Raw genomic sequence first — 25,528 nt, 5'->3', positions numbered from 1 at the left:
CAATCACTGCGCACAGTAGATGCTGGAAGAGCACTTTTGTTTTATTTGCATCGTACTAAGAGTTTCAGAAAGGAGCTGAACTTATTTATTTGCTTTGCAGGCCCCAAAAAGGGCAAGGCGGCTTCTTCTCAGATGTTATCTAGATGGGTGGTGTCCGCAATAAGACTGGCATATTCCTTGGCTGATGTAACCTGCCTGCTTCTGCTGAAGGCTCACTCCACCAGGGCCCAGGAATTCTCTGCTGTGTTTCTAGGCAAAGTTTCAATGTCTGATGCCTGCAGACCAGCAGCCTGGTCAACTCTGTCCACGTATGAAGCACTACTCCATTGACGTGGATTCAAGAAACAAGGCAGTTGTGCGAAGAGGGTTCTTCAGTCACCTTTTTTGCTGACCAGCCCACACCTATCTCCTTGGTAAATGAGCTCGCTACTCTCCCATGTGGGACTGCAGAGAAGCCACAATGATGAAAACATGGTGGCATTTACCTGTAACTGTTATCTAGTGGTCTTCTGTGCAGGCACACATCCCTCCCTCCTTTCCCCGCTGCGGGCAGCTCTCTTAGAGGCCTGTGTTCATCCACATCGGCGAAGGGAGGGCTGAGGGAGGAGTGTTCTCCTTGCTTCTGTCACATGCTCATTTGAGCGGGAAATGCTGGCTCGAGCTGGAGGGGAGGGAGAGCACTTCAAGCACTTTGAATCTTGTGGAAAGCTTTACAGTCTTCTTTGCACAGGCCAGCTTACATTGGTTCTGAACTTAGCAAGTGGTGTGTGTCTGAAGCGGTTTCTTGTGTATACATATTCTGTGGCTGTAGAAAGAGATGGGAGACGAATACTTAAGATTGTGCCTGGTGCCTAGCAATTTGATGGTGGTACTTAAGAATTTAAAACAGTTACTTTGGTGGCCAGCAAAGAAGTGGACATGAATCCAAATCACAATTTGGCCTGCATTCAGCACGCCTTTTCTCCCTTCCATTTTTCTTGATCTGCTATAAGCAGGGTTTGCTTCCTTTTTACAGTTAGATGATTCTGTATATATAGGGCTTTACTAAGGAGGCTAATCCAGTATCATGGCACTGAAGATAGCAAGATAACCATTCGGCTTTCAACAAGCTGTATATTGGTAATATTAAATAAGAAATCCTTTTTTTTGGTACAAATGAATATAAATTTGCAAGATTTTTGGCAATAAATAACTTTGCTAACATAATGAAAAATATTTTCTCTTTTTAGGAATTGGGTTTTAAAAATGAGTGCAGAATTTTAATTGACAGTAGTTTGGAAGCTGAGTTGAAGCCATACAGTTAGCCAATAATGTCAAAGTAATTCTGGTTTCAAAATGAGGATTTTTTCCTCTCCCTTTCTTTTTTTTGCATTTGGAGGATCATTCAATTACATGAAGCCCCATGAACAACCTAAAATGGGGCAGGCCAGAAATAGGATTAGAACCAAAAAACACAATGTATCAATTCTGTCAGTAGATAATAACTTAATCCACATTAAGATTCAGGTTTGTAGTAATTCAGTAGCCTGACAGCTTCTTTAAACGAAGAACAAGGGAGAAACACTATGTTAATTTCTAGCTGTCTATAAAATGTATTTCTTTCTTGACGATCTGTAAAGAGAGGAAAGTATGCCTAAAGCTACAGATGGGTGGTTGTCATTATGAAGAAACATCATTCATGGAGGCGTGGAGTCTGAAATTTTTTCGTGGTCCTTTTCAACATACATTTAGTTGTAGTCCATAAGCTAGTTTGGTTGGTACCTTCTAAAGCAGGGCCGTCGAACTCAATTGCTTTGAGGGCCGGATATGACATAAATGTCACTTGGTCGGGCTGACCCATGCCTCACCAGCCCAGATCAAGAGTGGGGGTGGCTGCCTCGGCTGGCTCATGGGCCGGATAAGAGTACTCAAGGGGCTGGATCTGGCCTGCGGACCTTAGGTTTGACACCCCTGTTCTAGAGTCTCCAGTAATTAGATTCATCTTGGTAACTTCACAGTAAACTTGCTGTAGGACTGCAGGAATAAAGTGACTTCTAGTTTCATTAAGCAGACACCTGAACCAAGCAGATTTTGCATGTCTCCTCAGAAACCACTGTATAACTTACAACGTTTCAACAAAGTTAGAAGCAAAAGACCACGCAACCAAACCACAAAGTTAAGAATTATTGCAGACTTTGGTTGAGTCAGGAATCATGCCCCAAGCAGTTTTGTATGATGAATGGGTAAATATGTCTTCTATTTCAGAATTCTGGCACAACGGCATCATAATGGTTGGACCAAACAGTGCCGTCTCCCTTCACAATGATTGGCCTCCCATTTATTTCCTTTTGCTTTATGTATGTTACTAAAGGCATTCAGGATGTTCTTTTTCAACACGCAGTGACAATACTTTGTTGGTGGGTTTTGAACACATCTCTCATTTATAAGTTAGCATTTCCATATACTCAGTAGCCGAAGGCTTCATCAGGACGCATACTATTTCCTGAAGAGTTGCATTGGATATTAAAATCATGTCCCCCAGCTTTGAAGTAGATTCTTCACTGATGACAATGTGTGTTATCATTTTCAGCTTTGGATTCGTTGTACACTGTACGATCATCTGTTGCATGCTTGTGGTGCGGTTGTGATGTCATACTGCTTCACAGCACCTGGTCTTAGGCTGAATGTTTACATTCCTGGAATCTGTGGTGATGTTGGGTGGGGCTTATAACTCAGTGATAGAACATATGCTCAGCACACAGGTTTAGAATTATGGCATCTCCAGTGCTGGGTTAGATAACTCATCAGTCTGGGTAAATGTAAGGGAACTTCATTTTCTTATGCTTAGCTAATTTTGTGAGTTGGTTAGCAGTAATGAATGGAAAAGTGTTGTCTGGTATTCTGCAGAAAGCATCGTCTGCAAAAAAGCATTCTTTTTGCAGTTTACTGTTGTAAGCAGATCACCTGTGGTCATAAGGTGTACCTTAAAATTTTGGGTGATGCACAGTGAAGTCAGCAGGTATGTTCAGCCACTCCCACGTATGCCTTCCAAAATACCAAATTCAGAATTGCTTTGGTTAATAAAAGGGTTATCTTGCAATATTAAAAATCCCATGTGAGCTTCTCTGTACACTCTTGGGTTACCAATACTTTGGGTCACTACTACAGTAAAGAATATACAATGGGCTGAAAAGCTCTGATAATTTCACACATATCAAGATTTTCTCTCTTCTTGAAGTATAGACTCTAGATTATTTCTTTTCTTCCTTCCAATGCATTTCCAGTATACACAATTATCCTCTTGTTTCCTTTCTCTTGGTCTTAAGCTCGTGCTGTAACCAACTTCTTTTGTTTTTTTGTTCTTTGCTTAACAGGCTAAAATGGTGAAGCTAGTGGGTGTGTTATGTGGGTCATTTGTATTTTTTATTTTTAATAAGAGAAATGTTGAGATACAAACACATAAAAAAAGCTTTCAAACAGATACTTCAAACATCTAAAGATAAACTCAGCAGTTGGTTCTCAACTCACCCCTCCTGCCTCTTTTAGGATAGTGGGGTTTTTTGTTCGTTTTGTTCTTTGCATAATTTATTAGCCTGCCTAGGTCCAAATGAGCCCATACGTTTTGGCAAGTGAGGTTTGGTAGGTGGTGTAAAACATCTCTATTTAGTCATACAAGTTGGATTTAATTTCTTAATTTCTCCAGAAAACTTTCTGATGCCCTTGGAAGCGTGATTGGATTTGGCATATTAGTTTTAACTCAAATTAATGAACAATTTCTTCCCCAATAGTGACAAATACTTGAACTAAAATTTATTAAAGAGAAAAAAAAAATGTTAAATTTAAACATCAGTCAAACAAATTCAAAACTTTATGTTGAAGTTACTTTTATTGGAATAATATGTGTAAAAAATTAAAAACATAGCATGTACTTCCTTTGTTTAAAGGTAAGGGGGGGGGAAATCCCAAGAGCACCAAAAACAGTTGACATACTAACTAAGCAATCCTGTAATACTGTATTGTGTACTATAACTAGAAAGGAAGCTATCAGCCAAGCAACACAGAGAAAAATCTGATGAAATAAAAGCTTTGTTTTTAAAAAAAGAAGCCCAGAACAAATTTTTACGATCTTTTCCTAGATCTTCTAGGGAATGCTTGAGCAACTCTGCAGCAGCCAGTGAGCAACCAATTGCTTGCAAGCTACTGTTAGACCCCTACTCTTATGTGAAATTGTCAGTTACACCCAATTTTCTTTTATTGTCTGAGAATATGTGATGTTTGTGTCCTGTTCAGAGGTACGTTGATTGATTCAATCCATGGATGCTTCTCAACTTTGTTAATGTTTCAAGCCCTTTTTCTAGTCGCCTGGACAACCCCTTTGTTAATAATGATAATTAATCTAGTACATGCCTCAACAAATTTGCTTTTCTTCAGGAGTCAGCCCAAAATTTTAGGCGCCAGACTAATTTTTCAGCCTTCAGGTGTTTTGTATGTTAATGAGCATATTTTCTAATTTTTTTCTGGATGTATGCTAAGGATTGCAGTAGATGCTAAGATTTGGGAACTCTGATCAATGGATCAGAGGTCTCTTAAGATTTATTGATCTCTGTGAGAAGGAAAGTTTTATTATTTTTAATGAGCTGGAAATTGCACCAGTAAAACCCCTTTATTTTGATATATTAATCTGAGGCATGGAATTCAATCTATTTTAAGAACTGTGTTTAGATCATTGAATGGAGTTGAAAGAATCTTGGTTGGTGAAGGGCAGTCAAAGGGCCCATTAGTGAAGATGTATTTATGCCTTCAACAGAATGACAGAATAAGATGAGACTGCAAAAGTAGATGGGAAGCTGATTTAAAGCAGACTATCCCATTAACGAAATTGGAAATAATGCTCCAGGAGGTAGTAAAAGTATTGCTTAATATAGAAAAATGTCTGATAGTGTTTTATTGATGGAATTTCAGGCAAAGCAGAGTAATACTGGAAGTGTGATAAAGAGAAGGGGATTTTCTTCTAATTATGGTGCACATTGGTACAAAAATTCTGGAACAAAATAATAGCTTATTGAATTATTGGGATATTAAGAATAAATTTCAGACTGAAAGTCAAGTATTTTTCCAAGTAAACACACAATGAAATTTCACCAGTTTCTGTATGGAAAGCAAGCAAGGCTTTTGTTAAACGTCTTGCTATAAGTGTTTCAGCTTATCTTAGAAAACAAGGGAGAAGGAGAAATGGAACAGAGACTAGAACAAATTAAGATTTTAGAGTCAAAGCGTAAAGATCATAAAAGGAACACAACCCACAATTAAGAGTACTATAGTATCAATTCATGACAAAGAAAGAAATAGACAAATTCACTCTGAATTATAGTTAATAGATGTGTAATATTATAAAGCCCTTTATTCAACACAGGAGCCTAGTTCTCATGATATAGATACTTTTTTGGCAAAAATAAAACTCCCAAAATTAAATGACCTATCCTGACCTTAAATGACCTTCTTGAGAATCCCATTACACCCCAAGAGATAACAAATGCAATAGGTAGTTTGAAGAAAAATAAGTCTCCTGGTTGTGATGGTTTGATGCTTGAATTTTACCAACCTTTTTGCACCAACAATTACTCAACCTTATCAACAACAATAATCAGCAATACAACCTTCATGGTCTTGGACTGAATTGAAAATGATCATTATACCCAAACCTAAAGAAGATCTATCAGATGGAGAGATAAATATCCCAGAATAATTTGGCATCTTGCCCAATCTAAATTGGTTGAAGGGGAACTGATTATTCAAAATATAAAGGTATATCACGATGCAGCCAAGTTAACCTTGTTGTCAAAGTGGATTACCTGAGAATTTTTCAAATCTATTAGCCGCTGAGCAAACCATTAGGAACATTTTTGGGCCACTTCAAAAATAAGGAAAAGGGTATATAATAAAGAGAAAATATATATAATAAAAGGCATCCAATAATTGATAACCTTTTAATAATTTGGGATAGCTATAGAAAGAGAGTATGAGCCATTGTGGTGTAGTGGTTAAGAGCGGTGGACTCTAATCTGGAGAACTTGGTTCGATTCCCCACTCCTCTATATGAAGACTGCTGGGTGACCTTTGACCAGTCACAGTTCTTTCAGAACTCTCTCAGCCCACGCGGAGGCAGGCAATGGCAAACCACATCCAAAAGTCTCTTGTCTTTAAAACCCTACAGGGTTGCCATAAGAACTGTGACTTGACAGCACTTTCCACCATAGGAAGAGAAAATCTCCGGCAATCTCACTGTATGCATCAGCTGCCAGAGATTTAGAGCATCAGACTGGATATTCTTTCTTCGACTGTTCCTCAATTTTTCATTTGGGCTTTTGTGGTTCTTGTAGCATGATGCATACTAGTGTGCCTTTGTAGCCATTTATGTCTCTAATAGTTTGATTAATTTTTGCTAATATGTTACCTTCGCCTCAATTTGGATATCTAGTTAAACTTCATAACATTGATAACATTGTAATCTTCAGTTGTGCATTTTCATAAAATTATAGCACGTTAATTTTAAAGAGGATTAGTCATATTTAAACACGAGCATATGTTTGAAGAAATGTTTTGTATGTCTGCAGTATACACAGAGCCCTGACTTGGATAGCTCAGGCTAGCCTTATCTCTTCAGATCTCAGAAGCTAAGCAGGGTTGACCCTGGCTAGTATTTGGATGGGAGCCCTCAGGAATACCAGAGTTGTGATGCGGAGGTAGACAACGGCAGACCCACCTCTGAACATCTCTTGCTTTGATAACCCCCTCAGGGGTTGCCATAAGTCAGCTGTGACTTCATGGCCATTTTTTTTTACAGAAATTATTGTTATGCTGTAGACTGCCCTGTATTAAAAATTTCATGTTATACTTTTTGAATAAGAAACACCTTTTCTTAGGAAGCATTCAACTAATTCTGAAACAGAAAATATATCATAGGAATTTTTTCAGAGCTCCACAAAGTTTGCAATGGTGAGGAGACCTCAGGGAAATAATGAAGGGGGGGGGGGAGTTTCCGCCTGAGTGTCTTCCTGCATTTTCACATCTCTTGTCCTTGGATAGCTAAATTATCTGTAACTTAAAGTTTGTGCATATTGATAAGGTAGTAAGTAGCTGTTCAGAATACTAAAATTAACTTGGTATTATACACAAGTAAGATAGTACATGAGAAAGATTTGTGTAACAGGAAATGTATCTCATATAGGTACTTGGAAATGATTTTTACAGTTTTAATGGGCCAATGATATACTTTTTTCCACTGAAAAGTGAGGATAAGGTACATTTTCTCATCACAGACTGATTAATATAGCAGTATGAAAATTAATAAGGTTCTGTGTTGACCCTGAGATGTTATTCAATATACAAGGATACCACGAACATCTTTTCTAGTTTTTTCACTGAAAGATTGGGAAATTCTGGGAAGCACTGAAAAACAATCCTACTGAAAAATGCTTTTAGAATGAATGAAATTATTTTAAGGCGTGATTTTCGTAGCATGAACATTTTTGTTAGTGTAGTATGAAAATTTAAAATTTAATGTTCTTCTGTTCTTGTTGAATGACTAAGAACACTGATTTCCTTTATTTAAATCTTAAGAACTCATGTGCTTAATACATTAGGAAACTGATATGTGAAAGACTGTCCTTTCAGTTTTTATGTGTGACTTTATGATTTAAATGCTTCATCTTTACTGAAATGCATCAGTGCAAGTGTGCTTTGTTAGCCATAAATTCTGTCTTTTCTTACAGGTATTTAATTAGTCAAGGAGCACATGTAGGAGCTGTAAATAGTGAAGGAGACACTCCATTAGATATTGCTGAGGAAGAGGCGATGGAAGAATTGCTTCAAAATGAAGTGAATCGACAAGGTAACTTAAGTGTTTAATGCAATGTAGTTCATAAAAGACACCAAAGCTATATTTTAAAAGATAAATGTTGTTGCATGACATTAATATTTTTCTAGTGAAAACATACTACATAGATTCCATTAATTCTGCATATATATTTAAGAAAATGTTTAAAAACAAAACAACATTGCGGGAAATATTTTTTAAAAATTCAACAAAATATTTGCATATTGTATTACCTTCATTTTATTGTGATCATTCATATTCAGTTTACATCTTCAAAATTCCAAGAGAAACATGGTTACCATTTTCCAAAATGATCATGTTTATTTAACTACATCCCTTGATTTTTGTTTTTTTGGTACAATTAAATGTCCTGTGTTGGGATCATAAACGAAAAATGACTAAATTAAGGACAAGACCTCTTGTCTTATGTTTGTCATGGTCATATCTTTTAACATGGTTGCTTGCATGGCCAACAATTGCTGCCACTTCAGTGTTCACTTGGGAAAAACAGAGAATGTGTGCACAGCTGCAATATTAATTTTTGTTAATTACTTGAAGAACAAAGTTGGTTGATCTTATGTGATGATGTGATACAACACTTATCGGGAGTGGAAACCACTGGATAACATTTCACTATTAAATATAATTTCCAGCAAAACATTTGGCCCCTGATAAAAAAAAGTACCCATTGCCTTAGGGGTATATTTCTACTCCAGTTGATTGCTGTAGGTTGTAGAAGTCTAACTCTTGATAAAAAGAGCTGGTACTGTGGTGGTAATTGACTGAAACAGTGGTATTTTAAACTGTCCAGCCGGTCAGGAGCTTTGCTGGGCAAGTCCCATCTAACTTCTAAAAACACTTGGTGGGCACCAGGAAAGGTGTTGGCACCATGGCACCCTTGGGCACTACATTTGGGATCCTGCACTAGACATTGTATCATAGTTTAGTCAGCTACATTAATTGATGTGTTTAATACAGACTTTTTTTCATGACTAATTTAGTAATAAAATATCAGAGGGCTAATTATGAACAGAAAAGGATGTGCTTTGTCCATTTGCTGAAAAGTCGTACTTAGTAATTACAAGAATGAAGAAACTAACAGGTTTGGCACTGATAACGTTCTGTGTTGCCTTTGGAATCTGATCTGCACTTTCAATCGGGTCCCCAACTTTTTTGAACCTTTGGGCACCTTTGTAATTTTGAATGGAGTGGTGGGCACAACTACAAAACGGATGCCCCAGGAGATTAACCCAGCTGCAAAATGGCATGGAGTGAGGGTATGTGTGACTTTAATAGTAACTCTTCAGCATTTCAGGCAGAAGCTGTTTAACAGCAACATGGTCACTGTGTGAACAGACTGCTGGACTTGATGGGCCTTGGTCTGATCCAGCAGGGCCTTTCTTATGTTCTTATAACATTTTAAAAACTTGTACAATCAGATCTCCAGTGACCAGTGAGAAGCTTTGCTGAGCAGAAGCACCATTTGGCCCCACCCACTTTCTAAAAAACTTGGCAGCACCAGGAAAAGTGATAGCAGGCACCATGTTGGGGACCCCTGCTTTTAGAATATCGGAAATTTGTCTTGGCTGCCATGAAGCCAGCTGTATCCTCTGCAGTGTTCTTAGTCCAGGCATTGAGAAGCAATCCTACAAATTCCTTTGAAGCTTTTATATGGTAATGCAGCAGCCAGCTCAATTATTATGGCATTCATCTAAAATATATATATGAAAGAGAAAGACTGGAAACTCATTAGAAAATGTCAGGGCACACACACACCCCTTTCACAGCGTACCACCGAATAAAGGAAGTTGTATTGGGATAATACTAGGAGAGAGTCAGTGTAATGTAGGAGTTGGACTAGGATCTGGAAGACTGAAGTTCATATCTTCACTCTACCGTAGAAACTTGCTTAGGTGACCGTGGGCCAGTCAGACAGTCTCTGTCTAATTTGCCTCACTTGGCCGTTGTGAGGATAAAATGGAGGAGAAAGGCCATTTGGGGTTCCCATTGAGGAGAAAGGCATGTTATAAATGACATTTAAAAGAATTTATTCTTTATAAAGTTTGCAGGACACACTTGGAGGGAATATTGCTAAGAAGCTCTATAGAAGCTAAAGGAAGTGTTGAGAAAGTTAAATTCTGCACAAAAATTATTTTGACTTAAAAATAACCAAATTGAATATTGGCTGTGGTCTGGATATTGGCTGTGGTCTGGAAACAACAGCAGTATGAAGAATACTATGTCACCTTAAATGCCAAGCAATTTATTGTAGTATTGTGTTCTGGGGACAGTGGCCTTCTTAGTTAGATGTGTACAGTATAATGAAAAGTTTGAAAGTATTTCATAGATATAGACAAAATGGTAACAAAGTTGATTAATGTTTAAGATGCTCTAATAGCAGACACAGAATTTAGCCAAATGAGAGAAACTTTTAAAACTAGCTTTTGGTTTGAGAGCAGTGTTAAGGTACTTCTAAATTTACTGAGGCTCCAGAAGCATTATACACCAGTCTTCATGCATACACTTCCCCTTGTTCTCTTATCTTCAGTGATCATCTTCTCTAAGTTGGAGACTCGGTATGAAACATGGGGCAGTGCCCTATAAATGTTTATTAAGGATTTAGTTTTATGTCAGAGTTAAATGACGGGGAACGCCCATGTAAAGGAATGGATGTAACAGCAGTGACAAGTTTGTATGGGGGAGGGGGTAAAAGAGCAAGTGAAAGTGTAGCTACTTGGACTGTAAATGAGTAAAATTTTTACTGTTCAGTGCATGTATTGCTTACATCGCGCACAATTTTGACAGCCTTAACTTAGTTTCCAGTTTTTTGACACTTAAGTCAAATTAAGTGCTTTAACTCTTAAGTGCTTTAACTCTTTCTTTAACTCTTTTCTTTGAAAAATTGAATTCCTTTTTTTATGAATCCAAGCTGACCCCACCTATTTCTCTACTTGCTTCAGCTATTAAAGTGGAAGAATTTAAGTCTGCTTTTGAGATGGCCCAGTTTAAACTGGGAAGGGTATCTGCGGCAGCCTTATCCAGAATAATAAAGTGGTATCATTTGATACCTTCTCTAGCATTTGGGCAGGGAAAGGTGACATGATCTGTTTACAGTGAACTTAAAAAAAATTCTAAATAGAGGATTAGGATGTCTTTGAAGCTTGACCAACTTTGAAAAATTGTCGTCAGGTAGTGTGAAGGGGTGTCTCTGCAAGCTGTACAATCAGCTGTTAGATTGTGAATGCAGACATTCTAAAAGCTAAATAAGCCCTTGGAATAGAGAAGTGGGTTATAATAAAAAGCAGGAGATATGGATTTGTGTTTACAGTAATTTCATTATTAAAAGAGAACGCCCATATGATTGCAGTCCAATGGCATCTATTGCCACTTAAAATTGCAAAGATATATGTCAATACTAGTAATTGCTGGTACTGAAGTGATGGTAACACATTGTTCTTACAACTGGTGGCACTGTTCTTGGGCTCAACAATTTTGGAGAACCGTGGCAAGAAAAACTGCTGTCAGTTATGATATAATAGTGTTGTGGTCTCCTGAATTTTTGTTGTTATTGCTGCACAGCTGCCAAACGAATATGAGGTGGTAATTCTAAATGTGATAATTGCAGCTGTCTTGGTTTTTTGCAAGGTACTGGAGGAAAAGTGCAGACTCTCAAGAAAGTGAATGGCTGGAGAAAGAGATCTGTGTGCATTAGCTAGGTTTATAGATTTGTAAAAGGCCCAAGATATAACACAGTTATATATGTACCGGAAGTCACTTATATAAGGGATAGTACTGAGGTCTATTATAAGGTTTATTATACATATCACCTTCCATTTAACTGCAGAGTCTTCTTCTTATGTAATCCCCTTTCTTTATTATGGTTTGTCCTGCCTTAGACGTCTTTTGTTCCATTACACAGTGTTTGTCAGAGTGAATTGTTTCCCATATGTTGTAATATACCTTGAGACTCAATGAAAAAGGTGGGCTATAACAGAGGTTAATAAAAATAATAATAATTGGAAACAATTGTTTAAATCAGGAATATTGAGTACATTAGCCAGTCTGAGTTCCCAAGATTAGCTCTAGTGGAAAAAATTAATTTAAATATAAGCAAATATTAATTAAAATAAACCTGTCAAATTGTAAACAGTTATATTGGCATGTCTTTAAACTCTGAACTAACTTTTGCATTCTCATTTTTGAAGTACTGTATATAGTAACATCAATAAACTTTATTTTATATATAAAAATTAGTTTTCATGTTTTTGGCACTTGAGTCAAATTTATCCCTTTATCCCTTCCCTTTAAGGCTTTGAAAATGTTTAATTTCCTTGTTCTTTGAAAAGGAAAATCAACTACGTATTTGAAGGATGGGTAAAATTTAACCCCATGTCAGAATTCCCAGGGATTGTGCCACTTTCCCAAGGGATCATCCTTGCCAAATGTCAGAGATGGGAGAAAGGGTTCCAGCTTTATAGGTAATTAAAATGAAGCCTTAATAAGTAAAGAATAAATGCTGAAGCATTTAGTAAGCTACTTGTCTCTCTTCATATCATGTTGCTAGATATTTGTACCCCAAGGGGATTCTAAACCAGTTTGTACCTGCCATTTTAACTGTCATTAGTTCCAACTGTCATTAGTTCCAACTGTGGCTTGTGATGACAAATTTGACTCAGTCTCCCACCAAAAAAGTCCCACATGGGTACTGTGCATGCTCAGGCCTACTGCAAAGAGGTTTTTAGCTGAAAACATGCCTGAGGGCACTCTGTCCACTTCCTCCATGCTGTTTCCTGAGTTTTCCAGCATGATAAAGAGGGGCAGAGCGCCCTTCCCTCTGTTCTCTCTCTGTCGCTGCTGAGAGCGTAGAAGTGCCATCTCTTTTTCCAACCATCACAAACTGCCAATAATTCCACCTCAGTCTTCAAAGAGCCTAATGACGGGAAAAAAGGCAGAAAAAGTGCTCTGTTGGTTAAAAATCCCCCACAGACAACCACAAGAAGTGCCTTCTATACCTTGGCAAAGAGCACAATATCTCACACTGCTCTTGTTTGTCACCAGTTTACAGAGCTTCTGGCCTAGAAGTGGTGCTTCGCCCTGGGAAAAGACTTTATCTTGCTCAGCTCAGGAGAGAGATCCAAGCTCAGCAGTGTCCTCAAACACTGACAGGTGGATCTGAGCCTCTTCAATTCCATCAGTTCCGAGACCGAACCTGACCACTTTGGGCCCAGCAAAAAAATACAGGAAAAGCTACAAGCTTTGCCCTTATATCCCCACAGTGTAGCTTTTTAGAACCACTGTCTAAAAAGCTTGGCACAAACACCCAGTGAAACCTCCCAAGTCAACGACGTCATCCACCTCTTCCCATCCTTACTCTAAAGACCCAGTTCCTTACAAACCAACTTTGGAACCAGTCAAAGAGACAGTGTCTGTTTCAAGAGTGCCCTCTTCATTAGGTTACTCACCATACTTGTCCCTCATCATTTCAGAAGATGAAAAGATTTAAAAAAAACCATCCCCTGTTGTCAATCAAACTGCCCCATCTTACCATTTGGATCCACCACCCCAATTGGATCCAGCTGATTTGTATTTGACGTTGTCTAGATCGCTTTATCAAGACCTCAAGTGTGACTGTTATGGCCAGGGTTGGGATCCATGCATTCTGACCAAGCTGAAGCAGGCTGCTGTCCTCTAAACGACATCCAGTACATCAACAAACAGAGGGAGCCCTCATCAATTCATGCGGCAGGATGTCTTTCAAGACCAGTGGGTAGTCAGCATCATGACAAATGGATGTGCCATAGAGTTTGCCGGTCTTCTAACTTGTCATCCAGTCCTCCTGTCCCTTCTCCAGAACTTCTTGCAGAGGTTGACACCCTTCTCATCAAGGAAGCAATTGTAATAGTGCAGCAAATGATCAGCACTCAGGGTTCTATTCCAGATACTTTCTAGTCAAAAAGAAAGGATCCTAGATCTGAACAGGTTTCTGTTATGCCCAGGCATTTGGTTTGTAACGCTTGGTCTGCTAGATGATTATTTCCACATAAAGATAAGACCAGACCATCAGAAATATCTCTGCTTCTAATGTGGTTCCTGCCATTTCTAATACATGGTTTTTCCCTTCAGGCTAGCTACAGCACCAAGGTGGTAGCAGTGGTAATGGTCTACCTACGAAGGCTAGGTTACAAGATACACTTGTACCTCAACGACTGGATGATCATATCCAATACTAATATCAAGTGGAATTGAGGCATTGAACCTACAGGTCAATTCAAAGAAATTCAAGTTGGAACCTGTACAGAGGGTATCCTTCATAGGCACCATGTTAGATTCCATTCTAGCCAGAGCTTTCCCACTGCCAGAAAGGGTCCTGGCAATCAGACTGAACATACCCCATTGCCAGAAATTATGCTTTTAGCCTTCCTCTTTGAGGCTTGCCTGGTGCCTACTTTATTGTCTTACATGCCCAGCCTATAACTATATATATTTATATATTGTTTTGTGCAGTGTTTATGCTCTGGCTAGTTTTTATGGTGACTTTTAATACTAAGAATTCTTGTTGTGTGTTATGGTTTTACTTTATTGTTTTAACTTTGAGCCACTTTGAGTAGAAAGATAGCTTATACACTTTCTAAGTAAATAAACTGGAATACTTTGTTCAACAGCTACTATGTGCCTCAGCTTTTTGCATGTGAGGACAATAGCATGAAGAAGAAGAAAAATCTTACCACTCCAGCTATATTCAGCTGTGGGTGGTTCTTTTTTGGGAAAGACCCACCTGCCTATTTCTGTCTCTCTCTTGCTAGCAATTAATAAAGTGGCTTGCTGATGAACTCAGTGTCTTCTTCCCAGACAGAATGGTTGTGGTAACTGATCCATCATTTTCTTGTAAAGTAAGTTCAGCTTTGTAAGGAGTTTAGGAGCTTATATTGCCCCAAGCCACAACATTTTTGGGGGATAGAATGATTGATTTTAAATCTTTACAACTAGAGCCGTCAGGGAGAAAATACCATGAGTAGAGAGGTTTCCAGGTCCGCCCTAGGAAGTAGAATGCAGGAGTCCGATGTTACCTTGCAAAAAATCAAGTTGTTTTCCCTAAAGGAAACTACCCACTTGTTCAGGGGATGGCCCACTGGAAGTCCACTGTGTGGAATTGTTAGGTTAGTGGAACTGGTAATGCTTTCCATACAATAGGTAAATATTTGTTATTTCCCTGACCTATAGCCTCCTTGCAAGTTCAGTCCCTGGTGGTAGGCTCCCGAGAGAAACAACGAGGAAGAGCCTCAAAGATACTCCTGAGGCAATAGAGTGGTTAGACCATGGAGAAATATACATTCAGGCCCTGGAATGTGTCCATTTTGCCCAGCCCACCTATCTTGTCCTGCTTTATTCTTTTTTGTGTGTGCATGATTTACCAGCAATTGCTGGCTGTTGGCCCTGCAGACCTTATTATATGCATCTCCTTCCCTCTACATTGTGTTAGTCCCACTATTTGGTTTCTCACACATTCAGTAGCCTGGATGGAAAATGCAAGAGGACTCTGCACTGATGGGGCCTCTCAGTTCTAGTGCTGCACTCACAGGGCCATATAAACCAGATGCAGTTGCTTCTTCTTCCACCCTTCATAAAGATTATAGAAATGAGTACATCATAAGGACAGACTCATGTGAAACACTAATAGTTTTGTCTAATAGTATTGGGTGTAAAGCAAGTAATAACTGCATCCCATACAAATGGGCTGCCAGTCATGTGGTAAGGCTCATCTGTCTTTGAAAGCTTCATGAAAGCCAGAACAAGTGCACCTTTTCCCATTATTAGTCTGCCCCATGGCTGAATCTGATGCGTTTCTCTATTAGTTTCTCTATTAGTTAGTTTCTGCTTTACAATTCTTGTAAAGGTGAAAGAGGCCTGGGAGGGGAAGTAAATGTCATTCCAACCTGTTGAGTAAGAGTGTTGCTTAGCCTATATGCTGTTGTCTTAACTGAAGCAATGGTAAGGGAGAAGCATCAAAGCCAGGGGGGTTTCAGGTGCTTTGCACTACTTTAGAGTGTTTAGGAAAGAGGAATGTTCAGCTGTTCCAGGAGTTCTCTCTGATGGGCTCTTTTCTCCTGGTAACCTCTGTCCTGGCCTTGCTTTATTAGTTGCAAAACTGAAATTCCTAGTTGCTGTTTGTTTCTGGAGTTCTGAACCAGAGTGGCTGAGCAGTAATTGAGAAAATACTTGTTTTCTTTGTAAGTTTTGGTGAAAAGTGGCACATTTGTGTAAAGTTCTTCTTTTATGCAAAGTGTACTTTCACTAAATTCCCTGTCACCATTCTTGTGCTCAATGTTCTCTCGGTGCAAGCATTTCTTTGCTGATTAACCTGTAAAGAAAGTGGCAGATTGCTTTGCATTTTCTTCCAAGAACTGCTTTGATAAAAAATAAAAAACTTTTGTTAGTGTATCTGAGAGAGATCAAGTAGCCTGTGTGTGGATTACTCATTCTGAAAAGCTATCTAAAGAGATACAATATTGCCCTCTGTAGACCATTTGCAGAAAGCACTTTGTCTTTAATGTTCTTAAACTTTCAGTCTTTTAAAAGAAAAAAAATAAATATGCACAATGGATTAATTTATTTACGGAGATACTTATTCACTAAAACAATTTCTGTGGCATGAATTCACTTAATGTGTCTTGGAATTTGCTTTGTCTCTTTCTCCATTGACTTCTCTTTTGTATCCTTTGGGGGGGGGGAATGTCTTCTGCACTACTTTAAATCTGCTTGTTCTGCCACATCTGGTTTTATCTGCATGGCAGGTTGGTCATAAGTAATAGTTATGTACTATTTTAACTTGCTAAAGAATGGGAGATTTCTTATAGATGAAGGTAGTTAGTTCAGTGAAGACTTGAAACGACTATTAGTGAAGGTCAAAGCAGAAAGTGCTAAAGCAGGTTTACAGCTCAACATCAAGAAGACAAAAGTAGAAGGAGATTGTGACTGGGAAGGACAGCCATGAAGGAGCTAGAAAAGATCCGTAAGTGGAAGGATATGTCACTGGGGACCAAGATCAAGATAATTCATGCCATTGTATTCCCTATTACTATGTATGGGTGTGAAAGTTGGACAATGAAGAAAGCTGACAGGAAGAAAGTTGATTCATTTGAAATGTGTTGTTGGAGGAGAGTTATGGATACCATGGACTACCAAAAAGACAAATCAGTGGGTTCTAGATCAAATCAAGCCTAAATTCTCCCTAGACACTAAAATGATTAAACTGAGGCTATTGTACTTTGGACATATTATGAGGACGAGTCAATAGGAAAAACAATAATGCTAGGAAAACTTGAAGGCAGCAGGAAAAGAGGATGACCCAATGTGAGATGTACTGACTTATTCAAGGAATCCACAGCCCTCAGTTTGCAAGACCTGAGCAGGGCTGTTGATGATAAGACATTTTGGAGGCCATTAATTCATAGGGTCACACTTAACACACACACACAGCTAGTTCAGGGATTCTTATGAACCTCCTGTGCCAGATGTTTGCTAAAAAGTAGATGATTACAGTGTTGTTGTTAATTCACAATGGGTAGCCGTGTTAGTCTGTCTGCAGTAGTAGAAAAGAGCAAGAGTCCAGTAGCACCTTAAAGACTAACAAAAATATTTTCTGGCAGGGTATGAGCTTTTGTGAGCTACAGCTCACTTCTTCTGTGGCTCACGAAAGCTCATATCCTGCCAGAAAATATTTTTGTTAGTCTTTAAGGTGCTACTGGACTCTTGCTCTTTTCTACTAGTGTTGTTGTTGTTTTTAAAAGACTGCTAGTGCCATGATATTATCATTTGGTTTCACAATCTGAACTCGTTGCAATAGCCTTGGGGACCGGGGAAAACTAATAAGAGTTTTCTGAACCTTTATGATTAGGGAAAGGAGAGTGCAGTGACCGGAAATAAGATGAAAAGACATCTGACCCGTTCCTGCTTTGCTTCTAGTTCTTCAAGCCCTTCTCTGGCTTCTCCACTTCACCATTGTTGCCACCTGCTTGTTTCTCTTTCCTGTGTTGCATTCACCTGGTCTGTTTTTTAGGAACTGACCTCAGCTTGTGACTTCAACCTGTGATTTTAGCCTTGCCCTTCAGCAGACATCCTCGCCTATCTAGCATTTTGAAAAAAAGATCCAGCCCTGCAGAGAATTTGAACCCCTGCCCCTCTTGGGGGAAGGTGGTAGTGCCACCCTTCTGTTGTATGGCACAGGCTGGCATAGCCACTATTTTTAAAATAAGATTTATATCTGTCTCTCAGCCTAAAATGTTACCAAGCCCTACTTTAAGCCTCAAACATACAGACGGAATAGGGGAACTTTTGAGTGGCTCAGCTAGAATGCCTTCTGGGTATTTCTGTGCCAGCATGCTGTTGGCTCAAATGTTGTTAAAACCTGTGCTCATATGTGGCAGTGAGTTGCACTGGATAGAATGCTTGGGTTTGAACAGTTGACTGTGCTCAGTCTTGCACATTCTGTACTTTAAACTAGAATTCTATACCCAAATAGTTTAGTGGGCAGGATAAGGAGTTCTACTGGCCTTCCTCAATCTAGAACAGAGCCGGTCTATTACATTACCCTTCCCCTGTAATGGGCAGAAATTGAGAGTCAACATGCTCCTCAAATGTTAGTTTATTTCTTTGTTAACAAACTGCATAAAGTATTATAATGCAATATGCTTTTCCCTTTAGGGGTTGATATAGAGGCAGCTCGGAAAGAAGAAGAACGGATAATGCTTAGAGATGCAAGGCAGTGGCTTAACAGTGGTCATATAAATGATGTTCGGCATGCAAAATCGGGTGGTACAGCACTTCATGTAGCTGCTGCTAAAGGGTATACGGAAGTCTTAAAGTAAGCTTAGTTCCAAAATGGGATTTTTAAAGATATATGTATGAGTGTATGTGTGGATAATCTTTTAGCCAATATGCATTAAGCCGTTACAAGTATACATTGTATGTAACACGTATAGTTTAAAAGAATTATAATAGAGTTGAGCCAAAAAGGGCAAGCTTTTTGTGAAACAAAAGCTCTCTGTCCAATTCAGAATTATTTAATCTTTGCTGAAGCAGAGGAGAAAATATTCACTTTACTTACATCGCTATGCAGAGGGCATTCCAACACTTCTTACGGCAAGAGAAGGACGGCAGCCACGTTGGGGGTGATCACAGAGCCTGATACCCCCTTATCGCGACAAGAAAGAGAACTGAATGGCTTGGCTTGCTTCTCAGTGGCTTCCACAGCCATTTTATGAAAAGCATACCATAATGATACGCAGAGCCTTCTTAATCCCTTCCTTTTCTCGGTAAGAGGAGTGGATTGTGCTCCCAGTGTAATTGACATTCTGGTATAAGCAGTAACTTTCAGAAGCTAGTTGCAGCTGTATTGGGAACTCAAGTACATTCTTCTCCTTTTCTTGACCAGGTTTTTGGTAAGAGAGAGTGAAAATATCCCAGTGTTTGCTTGTTATTTTTGCCTGTGGGAGTAGTGCTGTTTTGGACAAAATTTTGCATTCTGCAAAATGTGACCATGAGAAATTTAGGAATGTATGTCTCACCCCTAATTACAGCTGAAAAGATGTATTTTAGTTTCCCAAGTTTTTACAGTTGTGAATGCTATCTGCTGAGAGTTGGATGTGAAAAGGGAGTCAGAGAACAAATGGGTTGTGATGCATATCACATCATGCCGGAAACCACTGTGACCTGTATGCTAGCTGGCACTTCGAAATCTCACTAGAAAACAAATTGCCAGAAGTATAGTAAACATTCAGTTCTTTTTAAAATCTGCAATGATATAAATATCAGCCTTGGAAGATGGGAAGCGAGTGGAACTATAATTTCAAACCTCATTAAGTACTCAAACATATTCCTGTGCAATCTTCCAGAAATGCAAGCAAATCTAAAATTAGCAGTTTAGTAAACAATTGTCATTTTTAAAAAATCATCTAATTCATCACCTTTTCTTCAGGCTTTTAATACAGGCTGGCTATGATGTAAATATTAAAGATTACGATGGGTGGACACCACTTCATGCGGCTGCTCATTGGGGTAAAGAAGAAGCATGTCGAATATTAGTGGAAAACCTATGTGATATGGAGGCTGTCAATAAAGTGGTAGGTATTCCATAATCCTTATCACAGTGCAAAGTTGTATATATAGTGAGTATAAGGCAGTGTGGGTTATGGCCTTAATGCAATGCCACTATTACATGAAGACTTTTTCTGCAACTCTTAAGCACACTAAGTTACTTGTAGATGTGCCAAGGTGTATACAAAAGAGGGCTGGCACAATTCTAGTCGTGTTGCCAGGGCTTCCAAGTGTCTAATGCTGGAACCTAGGAATTTTTTATTTTTATAGCTCTCCATAAGGCTTGGTGCCTAAAAACATAATGCTGATTTTGGAATTCAAACTGTGTCTAGCTATGATACAAAATACATTTTAATTTCACCCAGGAGAAGTTGCTTCATGCAGCCGTAAACAGTTCAACCAATTATCTTGTTACAGACTAAGTTTTTTATTTGAACCCTTTATTGGTTTACTGCTGACTGAAGTACTTGTTTATGATTAAAACTATGATTTAAAGCAGCTTGTTTTTTAGTTTGATGAGCTCTTGGGTACTGTAATGTTATATTTACTTATTTTAAATTTTACTAGTGTTACATTTAAAATTTTCTCTTTCTGAATACAAATGTACTCTGCAGTGACAGCACCATGTACAGACTTGCATACATAGTGAGAAATCAAAACCAGCTGTGTTTGTTCTCACTAAAACAAGGACGTTACATCACAAATGGCGACATATGGTATATGAGTTTCTACAGACAGTGATTTGTGTAGGACTGTGTTCCTTCATAATTTTAGGATGGGTACTTGCACCATAGAATCATAGAGTTGGAAGGGGCCAAATAGACCATCTAGTCCAACCCCCTGCTCAAAGCAATATCAGCCTAAAGCATCCCTGACAAGTCTTCATCCGTCTGTTGCTTGAAGGCAGCCAGTGCTCCTTAAGGCCTAAACTTTGCTGTTGTGACACGTGCCGTTTATTTACTTATTTGCCATATTTCTATACTGCTTTTCTTCATTGCTTAAAGTAGTCATTTGATAGAAAATGTGTTCATGTGGCTAGTTTCATACTTGAATCTGGAAGACCCAGATTCCAATCCCCACTCAGCCATAAAGGCTAAGACAGTGTTAGCCTAACGTGTGTCACAGGATTGTTGTGAAGGTAAGAAGGGTGTAAGTCACTCTTAGGACCTTGGAGGAAGGGTAGGATAAAAATGGCATGTATTTTTGTTATCTTTTCTCTCTGATTATAGCCAGCCTTTTATCATATATTTAATCCTAATACTGCTGTGGTTCATCTCATGCCTTGAACCACCACCATATGTCAGTATCACTTGGTGTGTGTACGCAAGCATTGGCAAGCTGTAAGTGGTAGCAGATTCCCAAAGCATGTACACACTGCTGGATACATACATGCAGTCTTTTATGCATAGTGGTGTTCTTGTTTATTCCCCACATCCATGTAGGAAAACTTCATTTGTGAAGTGGTCCTTAGCACTCCTCCTTGGTTTATGATCAGCGCAATCATACTATCATATATTCTCATGTCAACATATAATATAGTCAGCCACCTGTTGATCATAGTTAGATGTTCTCAAATAGTTCAGCCATTTACAACCCCCCGATCATATTGTCCCCCAGTTTTAAAAAAATCTTTAGATTAACTGGTGTCGTCTGCTTGCAAAGACTATCCAGTGCATATGCTTTCTTGATTTTGAAACATTTACTCATAAATGGTCAACAGTATTTTAATACTTTCTCATAAACAAACATATACACATTTACACTTTTAAACAGGACATTAGGAAGTGTCTGCATTACTCCGGTTTTCTTCTCTTGATTAATTGTTTAACTTTTAAAATACAAAATTATATACCTTTCTTCCCAGTTTTATGAAGCAGCAAGGGAGGTTACAGGGAAACATTTAGAGGACAAGTGGCTTAAGAAAAGCATATTAACTAAGGTCATCAGTTGGAGTTAATTTTAAATGGATTTGGGTGACATGTTTTGTAAGAAGGCTTTAAGTCAGTTTTCATTCACAAAAGCATAATATGGATTCTCCTCCCCTTTATTTATTCAAGCTTCCTAATCATCCTGCAAATCTGCTGTCAGTTCATTCATTCACCGTACCACATGGTACTTTTCAAGCTGCTGCTCAGTCAGTTTTCAGAAAAGAGCCACATTTTAAATAGTTTATGCAGCTTTACTTTGAAAAGGATTTTGGTTGATTGGCTGTGAAGAGTTTAGATGTTCTCATTGCAGTTATCACAGAGACAAGAATGCCTCCCTATCTTTTGACTAAAATATTACTTTAACACTTCCGTTTAGAGCTTTCCAAGCAATCTAAAACCATTCTGAGAAGACTAAAACAATTATATTTAAAAAGTTGTTTTGGTTCTATAATGCCTGGGCCCCAAAGAACTACAAAGTGCTGCCAAGGAATTGCATGCACTTATTGTAAACAGCTCATCTCCATGTTTTACAATGAAATGTTATTGAAATTCTCTTTCAGTTCAAAAGCTGCTTGCATGTGATGTGTGTGTGGGGGGAATTACTCCAGAAGAAGCCCGTTGATTACAGTGGGATTATTCCGGAGTAACCCTGCATTGTATTACATTGTTAGGTACTCAGCACTTGACAACTCCTTCAATGGTCTCTCTATTGGGCAGTGTTGTGTTTGAGTCACACAATATGGAGATATGGAGAGCCCTGTGGTGCAGAGTGGTAAGCTGCTGTACTGCGGTCAAAAGCTCTGCTCATGACCTGAGTTCGATCCCGACGGAAGTTGGTTTCAGGTAGCCGGCTCAAGGTTGACTCAGCCTTCCATCCTTCCGAGGTTGGTCAAATGAGTACCCACCTTGCTGGGGGTAAAGGGAAGATGACTGGGGAAGGCACTGGCAAACCACACCGTAAACAAAGTCTGCCTAGGAAACGTCAAGATGTGACATCACCCCATGGGTCAAGTGTTGGCTTGCACAGAGGACCTTTACCTTAATATGGAAATTCTGTGACTGACTGATTCACATTGGCTTATTTTGTAATTTTAGGTCATTTGATACAGTAAGTGAGTGGTTGAGGATTCATAATGTGAATTGATTCCAAATTCTACCTGATAAGGCCAGCTAAAAATATAAGGGACCCATCAGGAAACCTGTATACAATAATACATTTAGATAAAGAAATTGGATGAATTCACAGAGGTCAGTTAATTGAAAAAAGAAAGAAATGATGCTGTATAAGAGAACTGCTGCAACCAGTATTAATGGTAGTGAAATAGACAGTATTTCAGATGTATCCTGGAGATGTGGTGAGTGATCCAAAGGTGACCTTCCACATGAGGAATTACCCTGCTTGGTGAAGGAACTATTTTAGATATATCCCTAAAATGTCACAAAGCAAATCCAAAGACATTGATCTGTGTGCATAAATGGTTGAGCAGCCTCTTGTACAGTTGGAAGTATTAGAACTACTGTAGAAATTACAGATTTTGACAATGTGTGAACCTTTACATAGATACTTGTGGGATTACACTAGTTGCAGTTTTTCTTCTCATTATTGTTTAGATCCACCCCAAACTGCATATAAGGTAGAGATCAGAAAACTGAACCATAGCAGAACAAAATTGTAGATGTAGTAGTGAAAATAATTGGTTGCAAACACCCTTTTGCCTAGCATTAGTACTGGGAATATTAGAAATAATGCTGAGGGAAAGCATAGAGGAAAATTGTAATCCTGATTAGAGCTAAAACATTACTACGTGAAATTAGTGAGCATGGAAGAGGCACACTGTTTCTTTTTCTGTTGAATGGTTGACAAAAAACATGGTCCCAGTGTAAAGCTGATGTAGATTCATATAAAAATCCTCTTATTAGAAATAAGATTTAGAAATATTTTGGAAATTATTCAAATACATTGTATATTTGTATATTTACACTATAGTGATACATTGTTTTCATTTTAAAACAAACAATCTTGGTTAAAGTAGTATGCTAGCAAGAAGGGTGTTGGGTGAGTGAGGCAAAAAAGAAAGGCCTGTGGCTTAAAGATACATGTAAATTCAAATATGTATGACAAATTTCTTTCATTATTTATGCATATGAGAGAAGTAGGTAGACGTTGGCATCCAGCATACATCTCAGCATTGAATCATACACTGTAACATCTTTCCCTCTTCATAATATTAAACATAAACTCTAAACATGAAGCTCAAGCCACGAAGAGTTTGGTCACAGTGCACGATGATTAAATTATGCACTGTGACCAAACTCTTTGTGGTTTGAACTCTCTGACTTTCTAAACAATAAGCAATGACATTAAGAAACTTCCATCTCCTCTCTTCCAGATTAATGCAGAATCATCTGCACAGAACTAAATTAAGGAGTCCAGTTCACTCAGTCAGTTTCAAAACCACTGTATTTTACCAAGAGTTTTTATGCTTGCTGAAGGTGTGAAAATTTGAAGCTGACAGCATCTTGGGCTCATTTATAAAAAACATTACCTGTGATCCTGCTGTTCAGTGACTTAAAAAAACATCCTTGTATAGTGAGACCATTGGTTACCTGAATACCTGCAGAATAATTCAAATTACCTAGGTTTACAATATGGCTTATGGCGGCCCCTGGTAGGGTTTTCAAGGCAAGAGGTGTTAAGAGGTGGTTTGCCATTGCCTGCGACTGCGTCATGACCCAGATATTCCTTGGAGGTCTCCCATCCAAATACTTGCCAGGGTTGACCCTGCCTAGCTTGTGAGATCGGGCTAGCCTGGGCTATCCAGATCAGGGCCTTGGCAGAATTATTGTATATGTTTATGTGACCAGGTTAAATGATATTGTAATCCAAAATGAGTTTAATTTATCTCATATACAGTAAATTGCTTATTCTCCTGCAGGGTCAAACAGCATTTGATGTAGCAGATGAAGACATTTTAGGATATTTAGAAGAACTGCAAAAGAAACAAAATATGGTAAGCTCCTTTAGCCTTGCAGGAAAACCATACAAGTTTGAACATAAGAAACTGTCTACTCTGAGTCAGACCACTGGCTTATTTTGCCCAATATCATCTATGGTCTGGCATTACCTCTTCAGGGTTTAGACAGAGGTCCTTCCCAGTCCTGCTTCCTGAGATTCTATTACAGGAGATGTTTGTGATAAAACCTTTATCATTGAAAGCATGTGCTGTGCCACTGAGCTGTGATCCCATTCTTATTAGCTCGTTGACCCCACCTCTCTGTATTCGTAATTTGTATACTAGAGATGAATGTCACTGACTGTAAAGAAAGAGAAGAGATGTCTGTGAATTTTCAAATATTTCTTATTGTGAATCTTTTACCCCATCGGTGTTTTAACAAAAGCATGAGTTTTCTGAGCATGTTGTATGTTTCCTGTTCCCTATCATACCCAGACACTAATGATGGGTTGGATCCAATGATTCGCTGATGCATGCAAGGATAATGGATCTTTTCTGTTTTTCCTTCTCCCTAGCAGCTGTTTCCAGTGCCAGTAAAGTTGATTCCTGAGGTTGTGGGGCCCACGTAGAGTGGTAGTCAAAGTGTTGGTACACTGCAGTAAGGAAGAAGGTGAAATCTCTTCCTCTTGCCTCTGGCA

At 38.7% G+C, this 25,528-nt stretch overlaps 1 protein-coding gene across 3 annotated transcripts in view; it reads left to right on the top strand.

The window, feature by feature from the left end:
- Nucleotides 1–25,528, top strand: part of PPP1R12A (protein phosphatase 1 regulatory subunit 12A) — a 122,125-nt gene that overhangs the window by 49,428 nt on the left and 47,169 nt on the right. For all 3 annotated transcript variants that reach the window (XM_056845730.1, XM_056845729.1, XM_056845728.1), the window contains exons 3-6: nt 7,752–7,870; nt 18,557–18,716; nt 19,830–19,974; nt 24,813–24,887. In XM_056845730.1, coding sequence (XP_056701708.1) covers nt 7,752–7,870; nt 18,557–18,716; nt 19,830–19,974; nt 24,813–24,887 — 499 coding nt within the window. The remainder of the gene's footprint in view (nt 1–7,751; nt 7,871–18,556; nt 18,717–19,829; nt 19,975–24,812; nt 24,888–25,528) is intronic.

Source organism: Euleptes europaea, chromosome 3 (assembly GCF_029931775.1).
Source record: "Euleptes europaea isolate rEulEur1 chromosome 3, rEulEur1.hap1, whole genome shotgun sequence".
NCBI lineage: Eukaryota > Metazoa > Chordata > Lepidosauria > Squamata > Sphaerodactylidae > Euleptes > Euleptes europaea.
Note: the sequence above shows the minus strand (reverse complement) of the source record. Positions and strands in the feature narration are given on the sequence as shown.